This window comes from Dipteris shenzhenensis, chromosome 12, assembly GCF_047967505.1.
Source record: "Dipteris shenzhenensis isolate YYH24624 ecotype China chromosome 12, Dip_SZ_1.0, whole genome shotgun sequence".
Classification (NCBI taxonomy): Eukaryota; Viridiplantae; Streptophyta; class Polypodiopsida; order Gleicheniales; family Dipteridaceae; genus Dipteris; species Dipteris shenzhenensis.
The window spans coordinates 51,843,451-51,861,379 of record NC_141607.1 but is presented as its reverse complement, the minus strand read 5'-3'; the positions used below and the strand labels follow the sequence as shown (position 1 = coordinate 51,861,379).

Below are 17,929 nucleotides of genomic sequence, written 5' to 3'. Positions count from 1 at the left end.
TGCATCTGGAACTGGGGCTGAGAGGGAGGGGGAGGGGGAGGGGACTGAGGAAAAGGAGGCGGGGGCTGAAACTGCGGGGCGGGCGAAGGGGGGGGAAACTGGGGAAACTGGGGAGAAGGCGGGGGGGTGGGAGAGAGGAGGATCTGAGGCTGTGGAGGGCGGGCTGCCGTCGAAGAAGAGGCTCTCCCAGGTCCCTGGGGCATCTGCCTGTCAGGTCTGTGGAGTGCTGCTGCAGGAATGGTGACCTCTGCCTCCTTGCCTTTATCCGAAATCTTCTTATACTTTCCTCTTTTCCTTCGAACCTCGGTCCAACCGCCCACTACCTCTGGCCCAGGCTCCGACTGCCTCGGCTCCTCCTGACGTGGCTGTCCGGGGGGGGGAGGTGGGGGCGGAGGGGGCGGGGGCGGGGAGGGTCGAGACGAGCTGGCAAAGCGTGGACAAGCAGCCGCCAAGTGCCCAAAGCCATGGCACCGCAGGCACTGACCTGGCTGTCCGGTGACTATCATGCTCTGGGTGATACTGCCGGCACCTGTAACGATCTCGATCACTGCAGGGAGAGTCGCAGGATCCGCCACAGCCACACGGACTCGGGGAGCTCCTGCCGTGGTCACCGCGTCGGCAAAGGTGTCGTGCATAACCCAGCCAAAATGGGAGCCCAAGTCCCTGACAATCGGCCGCAGCTCAGTAGCAAGCCTTGGAAAAACTAGTGTCACTGGGTGGCGAGGTATACGGAACCGAGTATCGAAATCCGCTGCGCTGAAACCTCGGTACCACGGGACTATCATGATGATCTTCCCATCCACCGATGTGGGGGAACCGGCAATCAGATTGCTCGCAGCTTTCTCACTGGAGAGTTTGAGCCAGAAGATGCCCCTTCCCATAAGGGCCACCTCCTCGATATGGCCATCCTCTAGCAAGAGAGTGGACTGGAGCCAGTCCCTGATGGTAGACCTGGAGGGGGAGTGTCCAATGACTCTACCGTAAACAGAGGTACGAGCAAAGTCACTGGCTACCTCCTGAACACGAGATGATTGTTGCTCTGTCAGGATAACGCGGTAGGCATCTGGAGAGGGAGGGTCCGACTGGGCCTCCGGATCCGGGCTGGGGGCCGCCATACCGCCAAGACTAACTGCAAGCTTCCGATGAAGAAAAACAGGCTGCCACCCAAGAAGAGATGAAGCGGCGGTGGAGCCTGGGGGTGAGGCGGGCGAGGCGAAATGAAGGGTCGGAGGGGTCGAAGCGGAGGGCGGGGCGGAGGCTGCGGGATGCGGGGAGTACGGAAGGGGCGGGGAGGGCGGGGGGGGGGGGGGGTGCAGTTGGAATGGCGGGGGTGGAGGGGTGAAGCGGGGGGGCGGGGGGAGCGGAATGAGGCGGGGCGGGTGAAGCGAGGGGGTGAAGGAGCAGCGAGGGGGCGGGTTGGAGCGGGGGGATGGCGAGGGAGCAGCGAGGGGCGGAGTGGAGCGGAGGCGGGGCGAGGGCGAGGCGGGCTGGAGAGAAAGAGGGGGGGGGGGGGGAGACGAGGCGAGGCGAGGCGGGATGGAGCGGAGGGGGCGGCTGGAGCGGCGGCGGGGGGGGGGGTTGGAGCGGGGGCGAGGGGCGGGTTGGAGCGAGGGGGCGGGTTGGAGCGGAGGAAGGGGCGGGATGGAGCGAGGGGGCGGGATGGAGCGAGGGGCGGCTGGAGCGGAGGTGAGGCGAAGGGGTAGCGGGGTGCCGGCGGGGGGGGGAGGAGAGGGGACGGGGGTCGAGGGCGGACGGGAGGGGTGGAGGTGGACGCGGCGAGGGGGGGGGAGCGAAGGGGAGGTAGGGGCTAACGGCGAGGGGGGAGGGGAAGCTCGCAGGAGCGTAAGGTTAGTAGGGCTTCAAAAAAAAAAAAAAAACCTGACTCTTTTGACTCACCTTGCTTCACAACAATTTTACCATCAGGCGTACATTGGACCCTTGTATGAGAGAGTGTGAAGAGGACATTGGACCTTATATGGGAGTGAATACTCGGTGTACAGTTTTTCTGGGGAATGGAAGTGTAGTTATTGTTTTGGCCTTCTCCCTCTTTCATCCCTGCCGGTGTCCCGTGTAGGAAACACAGCGCAGCAGTTTTGTTAATCATTTAAAATAAAAAAACATGTTTTATTTTTTATGGCTTCACTTGGAGAGCCTATGGTCACACAGGGAGTGGAAAACCTGCAATTTGAGTGTGGAAGCATATATACGGAGTGGCATGAAGAATGTAAGCCAAGCACTTGCGTGTATTTGTTTTTTTGAAATGAGGGAAGGTGTTCAACGATCTGGTACAAGAAAGCTACGAGACTAACTACAAGCTAATAAAGAAGATAGAGGATGAGGAGATAGTAAAGTTCATGTCAAGGAAACAATTGTGAGATGTTGCAGAGGAAGTTGATGTGATAAGCTAGAAAGGTTGTGTAGTGGATAGGAGGACGAGTCAACAATAGTCTTGAAATGTGGGAAATGAGTTGGGAGCTGTGATGGGGTGACTTACAGCCCACCAATCTTTGAAGTAAATCTTAGCATTCTATATTTTGATCAGTTCCTAAATTCTGATTTCCTTTCTTTTGTCTAGAAGTTATTGCTTGGCATTACTGTCCTGTAACCTTGCCTTTTGCTCAAATTGTTCCAGTTCCTCCTTCAACTTGTCCATTCTCCTAGCCCTGATGGCAGCTCTGCTTTTTTTGGCTTCTTTTAAAATTGTTTGAACACTTGACATAGCATTTTGCCACCCGTGAGAGCCATGTTCCATTTTTCAATGACGTTTTTGAACAAACTGAAGTTTGAATAAGGAGGGGTCAGCTTTAAACCATGAGCTGCCTTTCCTCCCATTTTTCATATCTAGCCAAGCAGAGACAGGTTTATGGTCATGGTTGATATTTGATGAATGAACTACATATGAGAGAGGAAGTCGATCTCTGCTAGATACATCACGATAGTTTTAGAGCTCATGTGCCGCGAGCTATAACAAGGAAAAAGAAGGCTTGATAGGCGATGGATGTTAAAGGTAAGGATTAATGACAATCCAGGCCATTGTTTCCATCTGTGTGGATCGACGTCAAAGAAAAGAGCCTATCTTTGAATAAAATGGCAATGAATAGGAATTGTTTGATAGGAGATGCGATGCTTGGTAGCAGATAGATTGAAAGAGGGCTACGGCGTGAGTAGGTGGATGATGTGATACAAGACTGTGAAAAGCATAAAATCTACATATGGAAATAATTCTGTTCGTGTTTTCAAGATTATTGATGCAAATGCCAATGCTAAGGGTAGCGAAGGTAACTAGCTGATTATTGTTCATGAAAAATTGTGGGAAATAGATATGGTGGGAGTGTGATGGGAGATTTCTGGGAATTTAGTGAGTTTTTAATCTGGGAACTTGATGGAAGAATGGGTTATGGAAACTATAACTGCAGGTTGAGAAAGAAAGAAAGAAAGAAATAAATATTAACGTCCAGGGGAGACCTCACGGGCATATGGGACAAAGTGCACAAAAAAGCGAACTCATACAAGCCTCAATAAGCTGAAGCAAAGGGTACTCTAGGACCCTTGCTGAGTACTAGTCTATGCTAACAAAATCATAATCATAGACAAAAAAAAAAGAAGTCAACTATGGCTGCAGAGTGGGCCATATCATTCAATCTATCCAGGCACTGGGACGAAACCGAAGCTTGGTACAGTGATGGCTCTCTGGTGGGCTGCGAAGATGTCTCGTATCTGCATCTCTCTAGTTGTCTCGTGTTGCGATGGAAAGGTGTGATAGGTCGGACCTCAATAGAGTGTACTCTGGGGGCTCTCCGTCTCACATGTGGCATGTGCGCCCCTCTCTCAATGGTACTATGCAGGCTGCTCATCCAAACTGCTCTCATATCGGCTAGCTCCTCTTCCTCCACGTTTGGGGGCTGACTCAAATGTATAGAAGTCTGTGACGTGCCGCTGTGCCCGGTCACCCTCTATGTCCTGTAGTGGTCGGACCATCCCTGCTGCTCTCTGATCTGTCGTAGAAGTGTCTCCCTGTGTCGCTGCATCTCCATCAGGTAAAGCCCGATACATACCTGGTCATGGAAATGGATCAGTCTTGACAAAGGACCAAAGCCACTCCCCTCTAGGTAGAGACAATGGTGGCGTCGCCGAATCTCGTAGTAGGCTGGACAAACACAAAGAAAATGCTCCTCTATCTCAATCACCCCTAGTGTACATAGTGTGTAGACCCGCTGCTCTCCCTGCCTCGATCTTCAGCTGATGGGACGAGACCCGCCTCTGGCCAATGGCAATCCTCAGTGCATAAGAGACTCCTCTATCCTCAAGATACTGGGGTCTGATAATGAATCCCTCCTCTGATACTCTCAGGAAGCGGTCATGATAAAACTGGGTCTTGGTGGGGAGCTCCTGCCCCCCCTCCCCCCAAGCCCGGGATGTGTGAAGTTGGAGGAGGTCTAACCGTATGATACGGTTGATCTCATCTCGCGGGATTGACTCTGGAGATGCATCCATGCTATACTGAAAGGGGGGAAGCCTGTCCATCTGGATACCGTGCCTGGCAAGCCATGTAGATATGCGTGCATACTATGTGTCTGCCCCGCTCTCTGCAAGACGTCTGGATGACTCTAGGGCCAACCTCGGAAGTCTCCAATGGGTTAAGTCCCAAACTTTGTGGATGAAAGTCACTGTCTGAAAGATGGCATCAACCTGGAGAGGGGTCATGGCGAACTCTGCCTATACTATCTCATGTGGAACTGAGGGCTCACATCGGATCATCTTGGATCCCATCGTCACATGTAGCCACTCAAAGCTCCTCGAGTCTGTCCTCGGAAGATTGCACCCCCAGAAAGGTGCTGCATACATGACAGTCAGCCACACTAGTGTGTCGAAAAGCCAGCCCTTCGTCGGTGGATCCTGGAAGTGCGCCTGGAAACATTGCCACTCTAGTCTAGCCAAAGCACTACGCCCTCGTGTGAGCCGTGCTTGGGCTGCATGTTTCATCGTGAGCTCCCAAATATGACTGCACTATCTCCACTGGCTCACCACTATAGGTGAAACTAAGTCGGTGAGTCACTGCTGTGAGGTGTTGAAGATCATAACCTTAGTTTTCCCAAGGTTGAACTCAGATCTCTCTCTGCAGCCCCTCTGATGAAGAGGATATAAGGACTATATCATCAGCATATAACAATATCTGTATGAGGAGATACCCTAGTAATGAGCCCTCGCCACCTAGACGATCTATGAAAGATGTGATCTCATCAATGTAGAGTCCAAAGAGAGTCGGTGAGAGAGGGCAGCCCTACTTCACCCCAATGGTGCTCTCGACCCAATCCGATAGACCGCCTGGGGCACAAACCCTGCCTCTGGCTGACTCATATAAGCTCATCACACCCCAAATCAACATCTCTGGGATTTGCATCTCCTGTAGTCTCCTAATCATGCGGGATTGTGGAAAAGTGTCAAAGGCCTTTCGAAAGTCTACGAAGCATGTGTAGACTCTCTGATGTCTGGACCTCGCCTCCTCAATGATAGCCCTCAAAGTGAAAATGTGGTCTAGAGTAGAGTGCTGCCTCCTGAATCCCGTCCTGAATCCCGTCTGCCCTCGTGCCTCTGTATGACTGTTGATCTCTCTCTCTAGTACCGATCCATAGATCTTGGCCAGTGTGTGGCCAATCATGAGGGTGCGATAGTTCCTGGTGTCCATGGTCTCGTGCCTTGTGTATTGGTACGATAGTAGTGGTGCTTCATGCTGGTGGGAAGCCGTGACAAACTGCAAGGTTAAACATATGTGCAAGGATTGGTGCTAGGACCTCCTACCCATGTGCAAAGTGCTCTGTCCAAAGGCCTTCGTGATCCTGTGCTTTCTAGTTGTGGAGTCGGCGAAGTGCAGCCCGCACATTCTGCGTAGTGAATAGATGACAGGTAGTGGGCCTGGGCATAGAGGACATGTCTGGCGGTGTCTGCCTCGGGACATCATATAAGGAGCATGCATAAGTGTGCCACACGCCCAGATCAGTGATGGGGATGGGTGGCTTCCCCTCCGAGAGGAATCCCCACCCAGTGGTTGGGTCTCCTCCGCGAAATGATTTGATGATCTCATCCATCCTATGTGTGAGGAAGGCTCGTCTCTTGCGGTGTGTCAACCGCTGAAAGATTCTGTGTGCCCCATGTGACGTCAATTAACCCAAGGCTCGCTCACGTGCGAGGTGGGCTCGCATCTCTCTGCACTCATCATCAAACCAAGGGTTTTGAGGCATCTTCCCATCTCATACCCGTGAAGATCGGGTCGTAGGAAAGGATCTAGTGGCAACATCCTGTATCACTGTGACAAGGGTGGCTGAGGCGTGGGTGAGGTCTAAATCAGCCTCCAATAAGGTTGGAAGCCCTCTGGCTAAGTGACACACATACACTGGATCAAGGGCACAGTCACAGTGGATCTGGGTATGGGTAGCAGCAAGAACATCGAAGGCTAGATATGAGTGGTCGGCTCCAAGTTGGGGGGGGGGGGGTAAGGTGAGGTCATGTATCCGTGAGACAAAAGCCAATGGGCCCAATAGGTAGTCCACTATGCTAGTTCCGCCTCCATGTGGGAAGCATGTGAATCCCTCAGATGATGGCCATCTTTGAGGGCCATTGTAGATGATGAGGTCGTGGACAGCTCCCAACTCAAGCGAGTGTCGCCCGTACGCTGTCACATGTGAAGTATCTGCAGAAAGTCTCCGAATCCCAAGTCCTGCTACATCTAACTTTGGCATCATGTGGGGGTCTCTCTCCTCATATGTGAAGTCAAGTAAGCCCACTTGCCTATCCCTCGTCCTTGCATTGAAATCTCCCAGAAGGAGGGTGTCTCCTTGTCTGGAGAACTCTATGATATCATCATGTATCGTCTCATAAGGACTGTGCCCCCTCTGTAGTGACATCATGGGCATATGATGACGTGTGTGGAGGGAAATAGCATACTACAATGAAGATCGGTCGGGCATCTAGTAGCTGCACTCGTACTCACATGTGACATGCATGTTCCTCTCTCCGTACCATAGATATGAGTGGTCTCAGGTGTGTTTTGAAAAGGACGGCTACACCTCCAGAGCCTCGTACTCCACTCTCTCTCCTCATTTCTCTCCTATGAGCAGACTCCCAAATGTACCCTGTCACTGTGGGCAGCCCTCTCTCTGGGCTCTCATGTGTCTCATTGTAGAAGATGATGTCTCTGCCTGTGTATGTCTCCGAGAAGCCACCTAGGTCGGACCAAAGTATACCATTACAGTTCCATACAGCCATACTCAGCTTGTTATGTGTACTCCTCTCCCGGCTTTGACACCGTCATAGTTCACCCTCTTCCTTCTCCCCTTATCCCTTGTCTCCTCTGTCAGCTCTTTCTCGAAGCCATCCTTGTAGGCAGCCCATTTCCCTGCTTCCCTTGCTGCCATGACCCGTGTCATGCCTTCGCTTCTATGTTCCTGCTGTAGAAGGGTGAGGTCATCATCCAAGTAGATCTCGCTCCCTTTCAAGGATGCTCGCATGCTCATAAGGTTGGACCTATCAATTGCATTCCGAAGTTTCAGCACTAACGGTCTTGTTTGTATCTCCGTCTTCCCGACCCTCCAAGCTGCCTCACATGTGAGGTTGACTCCCATCTTTGCAAAAAGGGCTTGAGCATCTGCCATTGGGGTGTCTCCCACTATGAAACCTCTAACTAGAACATTCATTGCTTTACAACATTCATTGCTTTACTGGCCTGTCTCTTCTCTTCCTCTAGTGTCTCAGAAATGAGTTCTTTTTTGGGAGCTGCTGATTCCTTTTTAACAACTTCTGTCCATTCAAGCATCACTTCTTTCCCCTTGTTGAGCTGTTGTGCAAATTCAGCATGCTTACCATTCATGGTAGTCTGCATGGCCTCCATCTCTTTCTTAAGAGCTGCATTTTCTGCCATTTTCTTAAGAGATAGATGGAAAATGGCAGAAATTACTCTAAAAACAGTGTTTTCTTAGAAATTTTGGAATTGTTTCCTAGGGTTTTGAAGGGGATTTTAGCACGTGAGGTACCTTGATGTGTGCATACCACAATAGGTCCTTGGTACATCCTGTTGGTGAGCAATCATGACATATTACTTTGGCAGAGGAAAATTGTGAAGATGTCGGGGTTTGCTGAAAAATTTCATGCCCTAGTTTGAAGCAGTTGCAGGGTGTTTATGCATGCATGAAGGTCATGTTGTGTGCAGCTTTGTGGGAGTTTCATGGAGGAGCTGGTGAAGACTGTGTTTGGTATTCAAGGTGAGGGTGACATAATCATGAATCTGGGCGCTATCCCGCTTTTTCTTGCTTGAAGGTCTACAAGTTGGATTTCAGAGATTGAGCTAAGAAGCACGGGGTTTTTGTGAGCTTGGAAAGCTGTCAAAATATGTTGGGGTGGCATTGTTTGATGGTGATGTGAGGCAGATTCCTACAGGCAACGCTCCCCGTAGCGGAAGATAGATAAACAAGATAGTGCCCAGGAATCACACAGTGTCAAAATCAAATCCAACTTCCTTCCCATGATGTGTACTAGTGTAGAGAAAGATAAAGGTGCAGACAGTAAATGAACTGTGCTAGAGAGAGATGTAGAAACAACAACATTTGTATCTATATGTCCAATGTGGACCAGATCATATACAAAAGATGGGCACAATGTACCACCCGCTATCAGTAGGGTGCTGACTAGATATGGACCCGTGTGGCTCCCGAAACTGTTCTCCCACCTCCTCATGGCACTTTCAAAACACTCAGCCGGCATTGCTCTTCTAGAGCTTGTATCAGATTTGTAAGCGTGCCCCACAAACACACCTTCCTGCTGCTCCCGTGGACAGCCTATGGTAAGGCCGTGCTTGCACCTATGATTTCATCTTCCTTTGCTGCTGTGTAGGCAGCCCCTTGATGAAGACTTGTTGCTGTAGATGTGGACCTCCCTGCTGCAGTGGTGGCAGCTCCAATTGAGGACCAAAATCCTGGGACAACTAAATATCCTCAGCCAACCAGCCGACTTTTACTATAGACTGGGACGACCAAGTCTGTAGGTTCTTTTGCAGTTTGCTCTACCGGACCTGGCCACGTGGAAGCCTGCCACAGCTCGCCTCCAGGCGCGCCTCTGTCTGGTCCAAACCAGTCACAGCTCTGCCACGTAGCAGAACTCCTGCAGCCCCTTTTGAATCTGCACTTGTCTGACCTGCTGGTGCACCTCAAACAGTTTCTGCAGCGATGCACCCAACTGCCAGGTCACTTCCCAGCTCCAGTCACCTCTGTCAGGTACTTCTTTGACGTGTTCTTGAGCTCTGTTGCAGCCCTGATCAGAGCATACAGCTGCTTCTGCAGTCTCACAACCTTTTTCTACTCCAGGCGCATGTTCAGTACCTGCTGTTGGTGCTGTACCATATGTAGTACCTTGTGTACCTGTTGTACTTGCTGCTTCTGTCCTACATGGGGAGCCTAAATGCCACGTGTCCAGTTCTAGAACACTCAAGATAACTCCATGTGCGTGCCCTTTTTTACCACTCACCCCACTCTCACATCCCTACCTCCTAAACTAATGCAAGGATTTTAATTTAGGGAACATCCTAGTGCCCTATTGGGCGGACTAAGAGTCGAAAAGAAGAGACTTGGTCTGGGGATTTTGGAAATGAGAGTGAAAGCATTGCCGCTGAAGTCTAGCAACCACGGCATATCCCCTTTCTCAATCAAGCCTGCATAGTTGGTTGCATTGTGAAAATCGGGCCAGAGAAAAGAATCCCTAAGTAAGTACAGGATGCGACAATCTCCACAAGGGATCCTTCTCGTGTGAAAGTGCTCTTTGTACATGGCTGCCTGAAATGTATTGAAGATCGTGACCTTGATTTTCAAGGTTGACCTTCAAGCCAGGAGTCTCGTACAAAGTATGCAGTACATCCAAGTGTCGATGGAGGCCCTTTGCTTAGGATGAAAATATGACATCATCATCTGCGTATAGGAGAGTCCCAATGAAAGTCTCGAGTTCGTCTATATAGAGGCCAAACAAGGTTGGTGATAATGGACAACCTGGTTTGACCCCAATAGTGTTCATAATCTCCTCTGTCCACCCCTTGCCTATCCAAACCTTGCTTGAAACTCTCTCATACAGTGCCATGACTGACCAGACGATCTCGTAATCATACCCCAGCTCTTGTAATTGTTTGATGAGGTGAGCTCTTAGCACTATGTTAAAAGCTTTGCGGAAATTCATAAAGCAAAATAAATCCTCTGTCTCCATGCTCTATCTCCTCAATGACACCTCAGAGTATGAGTAAGTGCCAAAGTTTGGTATCTGTCAGAGGAGATGGGGCTCGTCGCTCAAGAAATTTGCTCCAGAAGTCCTTAGAGTTGTTACTAAGCAAAATATTTATTGACTCCTTGTTGTGGCGAACGAAAGCCTACTTCTTCTGGCATACTAGACGACGATACTCGTGTATCGTCTCTGCCTCACTTGGACGATGATGCTTAGTCTCAAATTTGAGTTGCCAGCGTAAGGCCTTACACTCATCATCGTACCAGCTATTGAGCCAAGAGGCGGTGGCGAGTGGGGAGAGAGAGAGAGAGAGAGAGAGAGAGAGAGATGCACTTATATGAATATACATGCGCACACGCGCACCCCCCCACACACACACGTGTGTGTACCGCACGCACGCTCATGCGTATACTTTCATGTGTGTGTGTGTGTGTGTGTACACACACATAGGGTTGCGAGGGTGCCCTAGTGGAGCTTGGGGGACACGCACACACACACACACGTTCTTGATGGACTCATGTTCGTGTACTGGAAACTCGCAACATGGACTTTGCATGTCCATTATCGCACATTTCAATCAATTCTAGTCGCCTACATCCAGTTTTATTCGCCTTTGATGATGTTTGCTAAGCAAGACATCGCTTGTTTTATGTCTACTATTATGGAGCTTGTGATCTTTTTTTCTATTGGGTTCATTATTGGGCACTCTGGACCCTCTGGAAGGACCGCAACCATTGGGTCTTTGGTGATTCCTCTCTTGCCAAATATCAGTTCTTCTGTGCCTCTCTATCACAATTGTTTTATGATTGTCTGCATGCACGGGACATAGAATATCATGTTTCTGATGTTTTTTTTGTTCCTTTCTTTGGGATAAGTAGACTTGTTCATATATGTTTTCAATTTGTTCAAAATGTCTTTACCTTGAATTAATTGCAAGTGAAAAAATGTATGGTTCTGGAACTTGGTGCTTGCACAGCACAGACCTGTTTAGAATGGATCATGAGCCGCAAAGGTTATCCACTTGTGAATACAAATGAGCAATGTTAATTGTTCTTATGTTCCCAATAGCATTTTCTTTCCTTCACGCCAGACATTAATTGTACCAAACTAAGGGATGAGGGTGGAAGGCATCTCCATGTATCTGGAATTGATTGTGATTAAAAGAAGAGATTCACATACATCATGTTCAATCTGGTCTTTTGTTACTCCAATACTTATATGGAGGAAATTGCAAGCTGTCTCCAATAGGCTGACTTCATCTTCTTTTTGCCCACCGTTTTGAGGTTTAAGGCTTTATTTTTTCTTTGAATGATTTTTAATGATCTATGTCCCTTGATCACCTATGGCCAAGATTTAGCCTCATTGGTATGCTATTCCGTCTTGGGTGTAATTTTTTCTTCCATACTCTTTGATTTCTCCAAGACTTCCCTTGACTAGCCTTGAGCACTTTCATACATAAGTGTTGCATTCTCGCCCCTTGCCCTTTAATGATTTCAATGCCGACAATGCTAGGGGGATGCCTTGTTTAAGGTGTTGTAGAGTGCCTAAATGGGATGAAGCATGATCCTACGTGAAGTTTTTTGAGGCCCTTCCTTTCATCCTTGAGGACAGAAAGCCCTCCCCCATCACTGCTTTTATGACTACGCATTTTGTCATATCTGTGGTCTAGAGTTCATTCCTTAACTGTATCCAGGCATCCTGTTATTTTAGATTGTATGACCTCTAATTGATCTGAAATATCTTCTATTTCATCATTTGACAGGTGGATTTCTCCTCGGACGAACAATGGCAATACTTGTCACCATGACCCTGGCTACCTCTATGGCTGCTAGGCAGGGAGCAGTTTCGATGGCAGGTCATCAAATTTTGATGCAAATCTGGCTGGCTACATCTTTATTATCAGATGCTTTGGCTCTAGCAGGGCAGGTAAGGCTCAATAAAGCTTAAAATCATTCAACTGTCCATGTCTTTTGACATATGAGTGTTGGTTGTTCACATCTTGTAATAAAGCTCGGAGACATACATGGTTGTTGATGTTTTGATCAGTTTATTCTTTCTCTATTTTTGGTTAACTTAGGAATTGTTTTTTGAGCACACAAACGCTTGAAATAAAAAAAGTAATGTGGTGAGGTGTACATGGAAAAATAGCAAGTACAGGGTATTGGAGGAGGATGCAGAGAGCAGGATTTCCTTTTAAAATGCACATAACCTCAGAAATAATTGTTACACTTTTGGGAACATATGATGACATACCACATGAGCTAAATGAGCTATCACAAATGCAGTCTTCTAGTGCAGCCTACGTTTTTAAGTAACATCCAATATATGTTTCTGGCAGGCAATCATGGCTACCGCTTTTGCAAAAGGGGATCTTAAGCGAGTCAAAGATGTTGCTTTTAGTATCCTACAGGTGCATGGCTTTTGCAAACTGCAGCCCTTTGTTCCCCTTGATCGAATTGCTTGGTATCACTTGTCGATATTTTAATCATTCTTAATGTAACGTCAGGCTGAACAATAAATGTAGGGGATCACAAAGGATTGCAAGGAGGAAATGATTGGGGAGATGCCACTCTTATGTGAAACAGGAGCCATATGCCTAACTTTTGTGTTTTGACTTAATTCGTATGCGGGATTGAGAGAATGTGAAGGACTCAACCGTCCGTGGCAGCCTTTCTCAGAGTTCTTAGCGCACGCCATGCTTGCCCTTCTAACCCCCTGCCTTGCTGCAAAACCTGGGTGAGATGGTGAACCCATCTGAATGTAGAACCTGTGAAGCCTGGTTGAGACACTGATGGACTTATGGTCATAACCTAGATAGTACCAATTCTCAGAAAATTCATCTTTGGAGCAGGTCCATTCTGCACACTCAGTTTTAACTAACAGCGTCTAAGTGGTCTCTTTATGCTAAAGCTTCATGTGAACAAAATCCTAGGGGGTATCATCATGTAGAGACACTCTTCCAAATCTACATTCTCAGCTATTTCAAGTAATTTCCTTTGAGAGTCAGCTAAAGGACTTTTTGCTTAAAGCTTGTCTGGATTGTCAGGAGGTATTTTTTTCTGCACAAATTACTGAACATTTATGGGACCGGGTTATGGAGTTGCCGTGAATTGTTTTCACAGATCATGTAATTTGTTTCTCTACTCTAGAGATACGTCCTGGATTTTCTGAGAGAACACACGCCCAAATCTCTGAAGAGATTCCTGTACTGTTTTGTGACAGATGGGTCTAAGCTTTGGCATGTTTCTAGCTTTGGTGCTATTTATTGGCTTAAGACCGATGACAAAACTTTTCACAAATGATTCAGCTGTTCTTGGGGTTTTAGCAAAGGGTATCCTGGTAAGGAGTATCTCTGAAACCGTATGGCCATTTCTTCAACCATTAATATTCAGGGGATGTATAGTTCATTCTTATAACCTGTTTGTTTCACTGCAGTTTGTTGCAGGCACACAGCCACTGAATGCTCTTGCTTTTGTTTTTGATGGTATTCACTATGGAGTATCAGACTTCGAGTATGCTGCATACTCCATGGTATGTCCTTGGGATCAAGGGTAGAATGATCACGAGCAAGAATATGTTGTACTATATTCATTCACACCTTGTTCTCCCCAGTGTATCTTCTTTTCGATCTGACTGATTGTGTGCTGCAGATGGTGGTAGGCTTGCTTTCTTGCATATGCTTACTTGTGGCACCTTATTTTTTGGGGCTTCCTGGTGTATGGCTCGGTTTAACGGTCTTGATGAGTTTACGAGTTGCTGCTGGACTTGTGAGGTAGCTGATGAAGTAACATACATACAGACACACTTCCATATATATGTAAACATTCTGAATATTTTTTTCCCATGCTGATTTCTGTAGATTTGGTGGTTTACAGATTAGGTACTGCGACTGGACCGTGGCAATTCTTAAGGCAATTGTCATGATGATGACAGAACCGTAGAAACAAAGGTTCCTACCAAACAGGATACTGTTTCACAAATCACTACAGGATGTGGGAGGCAGTTTTGTGCAGAGCAGAGCTGAAATTTTTGGAGATTTTTGGCACCATTTTTCACCTTCACCTGTGTGCATCAAGATGATTTTTTGGGGGCTTATTGACCCCTTATTTGTCATTTACTAAATTAGAACATGCAAGAGATGGGGTTACCAACCCCTTGATTTTGTATTCTCATAAGAGAGTATAAAAGGGATACCCGATCTAAGCGCTCATAAAGATATGTTGGGAAATTCTCCTTCCCCATTTAATTGATAGCAAAAGTTAGTTCAGAAATCAAAGCATCATGTCTGATACAATGCATTTTTATTGATGTGCCTGTTATAATTTCTATGATATCTTCAATATTATAGATATCACTACAAGATGCTCTTGTATAGTATAATTTTGAAGCAGTCAAGTAACTTAATCATTTTTTCAATGCTAGATATGTGCTCTTATTCTGTCCATGTTTACAGTGTACACTTGCAATCAGTGGGATAGACACTCCATGCATTTAGGACTGCTCAAAAAGTTGATTAATCAAGCTATGTGCCAGGTCACTACTAGTAAGTAATCTGTCTATCCACTTTTTGGATGTTAGGTACCATTGGTGAACTTCTTCTTGACTCGATATAGTACCTCCCATCGGTTAATAAACTTCTTGTCTAGACACTTATCCAACGACTATCAAATCTCATGACCAAATTTCCTTCTGCAATACCTTGCTTGGGTAGTTTGATGTCATACCAAGCAGATGTAAATCCTGCACTTGATGTCCATCTAAGGCGTCTTACTATACCAAGAATAGAGTATAGACATCTTCTTGTTCTTTTGTTGTTGCAACAATTGTGCGAAGTCTAGCAAAATGGCTTCTATCCCATATACTAATTGGAATGGTATAAAGCCAATAGGTAGCTTATATGTGGTTTTGTAAGCCCATAAAACTTGTGCCTAGTGCTTGTCCCAAAATCTTTCCTTCTTGTCTAAAAGCGTCCCAATTGAAGTGCATAACAATCCATTTGTTTTCTCACCCAAGTCCCATTACATTGGGGATAGTGGTGTGTGGATATGCTATGATTTATCTTTAGCTTATGCACCACCTTTTTAATTAGTTTGTTTCTAAAAAAGGTTCCTCCATCAGTTTAATGGATAGCAAAAGTGTTACAAATTATTCAATGAGAACTTTTGCAACTGTGCTTGTCTTGTTGTTGACTGTGGTGGCTTTGGCTTTGACCCATCGTGTCGCATAATCTATTGCCACTAGTAATTAATACTTATCTCCTACTTATCTTGAGATGAGTGAGGGAGGGTCCCACAAAGTGGAACTCCCACCTCTCAAAACGTCCATATGTTGGAATAGGTTTTAAGGGTCTAGGACTTAATTGTGTCCTTCCAAACTTTTGTCACATTGCACATCTTTCTTTTTAAAAAAATAAAATTTTGGCACACTGCATAACTTTGACACCATTCATTACATCCTTATGAAGACGTGGCCAATAGGAACTTGCATTAAGAATTTTCCTTATTGTGTTAGCTAAACTATAATGACTGGAGCGTCCATGGTAGATTTTTAGAATTCTCCTAGTTTTTGTGGGATGGATCGCCTCTAGGAAGCACCTTGTCTTTTTTCACTTTGTAAATAAGTCATCAATAACAGTATAGAAGCAAGCCTTCCTTAGCAATCTTTACTTGCGTTATGGAATAAACCTTTGGGAAAACACGCTACTTCCATGTCTTGTTGAACATCTTGCAATTTCGACCACCTAGTGTCCACCAAGGAAACCACCTCTAGTCTTGTGTTGCATGACTTGAGTAGCTATCTCATCTATCCTTTGATTTTCTTTTCTATTTACATGAATAAACTTGCAAAAATCAAATTGACAACATAGTGCCATAGCTTTTGATTAAGCTTTCGTAATGAGGTCTTTAAACATTGAAAGAAAACATTGCAAACCAAATGTCAAAGCATTATACTCAATTGCATTATTAGCTGTATATCAAGAAACTCTTATCATTTTGTGCATACCTCTTGACCTTCAGAATTCATCAAGATCATTCTCCTAGCTTCATATTGGCGTGAAGAACTAAAAGCCCCATCAAAATGCAAAATAAAAGATGGTGGTGGAATCTCTCTTTCATTCGTGAGATCCTCCTTACATTTCTTCTCTTCTTCTAGATCCTCCTATCTTGTGAACAAATTTGCCACGGGGGCTCTCATGGAATTCTCAATGATAAAAGAGAGAGAAAACTCCTGAAGCTCCGAAAGCGATTTGACAATATTTCCCCACATTAGGCATGATAGATGGAGAGGTAAGGAAGAAAAAGGATTAAGGTAATAAGTAGGAGCAAAACTTCATGATTGAAAACACCAAAAAGAGACCTTGTTGCTCCAATTCGTCATACCTTTCTTCCACTTCTGTAAGCTGTCAATTGGCATAATAAATGGATTGTATTCTCCCTACCTCTCCTTTATGTAATAATACAACACTAACACTAACCGGATGCAAAGATACACTTGGATTTTCATAAAAGTCTTGCGAAAATTTGACGGTCTCAATATGGTCCAGTACTCATGATGTGCTTAAATTGTTGACAAGACCCTTATGCTCCGCACCCAATTGGAAGGAAACTCTTTTTATTGTCACCTAGTTCATTAGATGCACTATTTTTATGAAATTATCAAAAGAGCATTGATGGTACCTGCTTTTTTCTAGAATTAATGAACATGAATCACACTGTTAGGAGACATGATTGATTGAACCCTTCCTGGATCCATTCTTCAAGCCTTCTACAAACACAATATGTCTCAATGAGACTACTTTGTTTTAGCCAAATGACACTTGATGGGATTTAGAAACCATTATGCTTCATCAATCCTGGCTAAGGCCATCAATAACTTCTCCATATGATCTATACGTTGAGAATAAGGCAAAATTCATCCAAAAACATCCTTACGAACTTTTTCAAGTAAGGCTCAAATACCTGACTCATGAACCTTTGTAGTCGGTGCATTGGTCAACTCAAAAGGCATCACCCTATAAGCAAAAGCTCCCTAAGGTGTGACAAATGTAGTCTCCTTCTGAATGTAAATTCAAAAGTACTAAGAATCCCATGCCCTGCTACTTGGTCTAGTATTTCATCTTGAAATGGAAAAAGAAAATAATTCCTCTTAGTGCATGCATTCAAAGGATGAAAGTCCACATAAACACACCAATTATTTCCTTTCTTTAGTGTAAAAACTACAGGAGAAATTCATTATGAATAATCAATAGAATAAATAAATCTAGCCTCAAGTAATTATGTTACCTCTTCTTTAATACCTTAGCCTAGATTACACCCAATCGCCTTAAGTGTTGCACGATTGGCTTGATCTTTGGCTTCAACTTAATCTTATGCTCCATGAGCAAGACTTGTCTGACCTATGAATAGGTTGTTGCACAGAGATAAGAGAAATTATATAACATACCCATTTATTGAAGCTTCTCAATAGCTCAGAGAGAGAGAGAGAGAGAGAGAGTCACCAAAAAGCTTTTCATTGCATTGGCATCGTTTAGTGTGCTCCACATCCTTCACTTAAAGTGTCATTGCAGAACCCTCTTGTACCACAACCTTGTTTCCTTGTCATTCCTATTGATCTCAAAATCGAGACAAAGACCAAGGGCCATTTTTCCTGCCGTACCCTCCCAATTGGACTCCTA

The 17,929-nt window shown here is 45.9% G+C and overlaps 1 protein-coding gene across 1 annotated transcript in view; it reads left to right on the top strand.

The window, feature by feature from the left end:
- Positions 1-14,454, top strand: part of LOC147896371 (protein DETOXIFICATION 44, chloroplastic-like) — a 40,790-nt gene extending 26,336 nt beyond the window's left edge. Inside the window, exons 9-14 of the mRNA XM_087382414.1 lie at positions 12,017-12,180; positions 12,593-12,664; positions 13,477-13,593; positions 13,690-13,785; positions 13,905-14,026; positions 14,130-14,454. Of these exons, the coding sequence (XP_087238540.1) occupies positions 12,017-12,180; positions 12,593-12,664; positions 13,477-13,593; positions 13,690-13,785; positions 13,905-14,026; positions 14,130-14,178 (620 nt within the window). The 3' untranslated portion in view covers positions 14,179-14,454. The remainder of the gene's footprint in view (positions 1-12,016; positions 12,181-12,592; positions 12,665-13,476; positions 13,594-13,689; positions 13,786-13,904; positions 14,027-14,129) is intronic.
- The last annotated feature ends 3,475 nt before the right edge of the window (positions 14,455-17,929 follow it).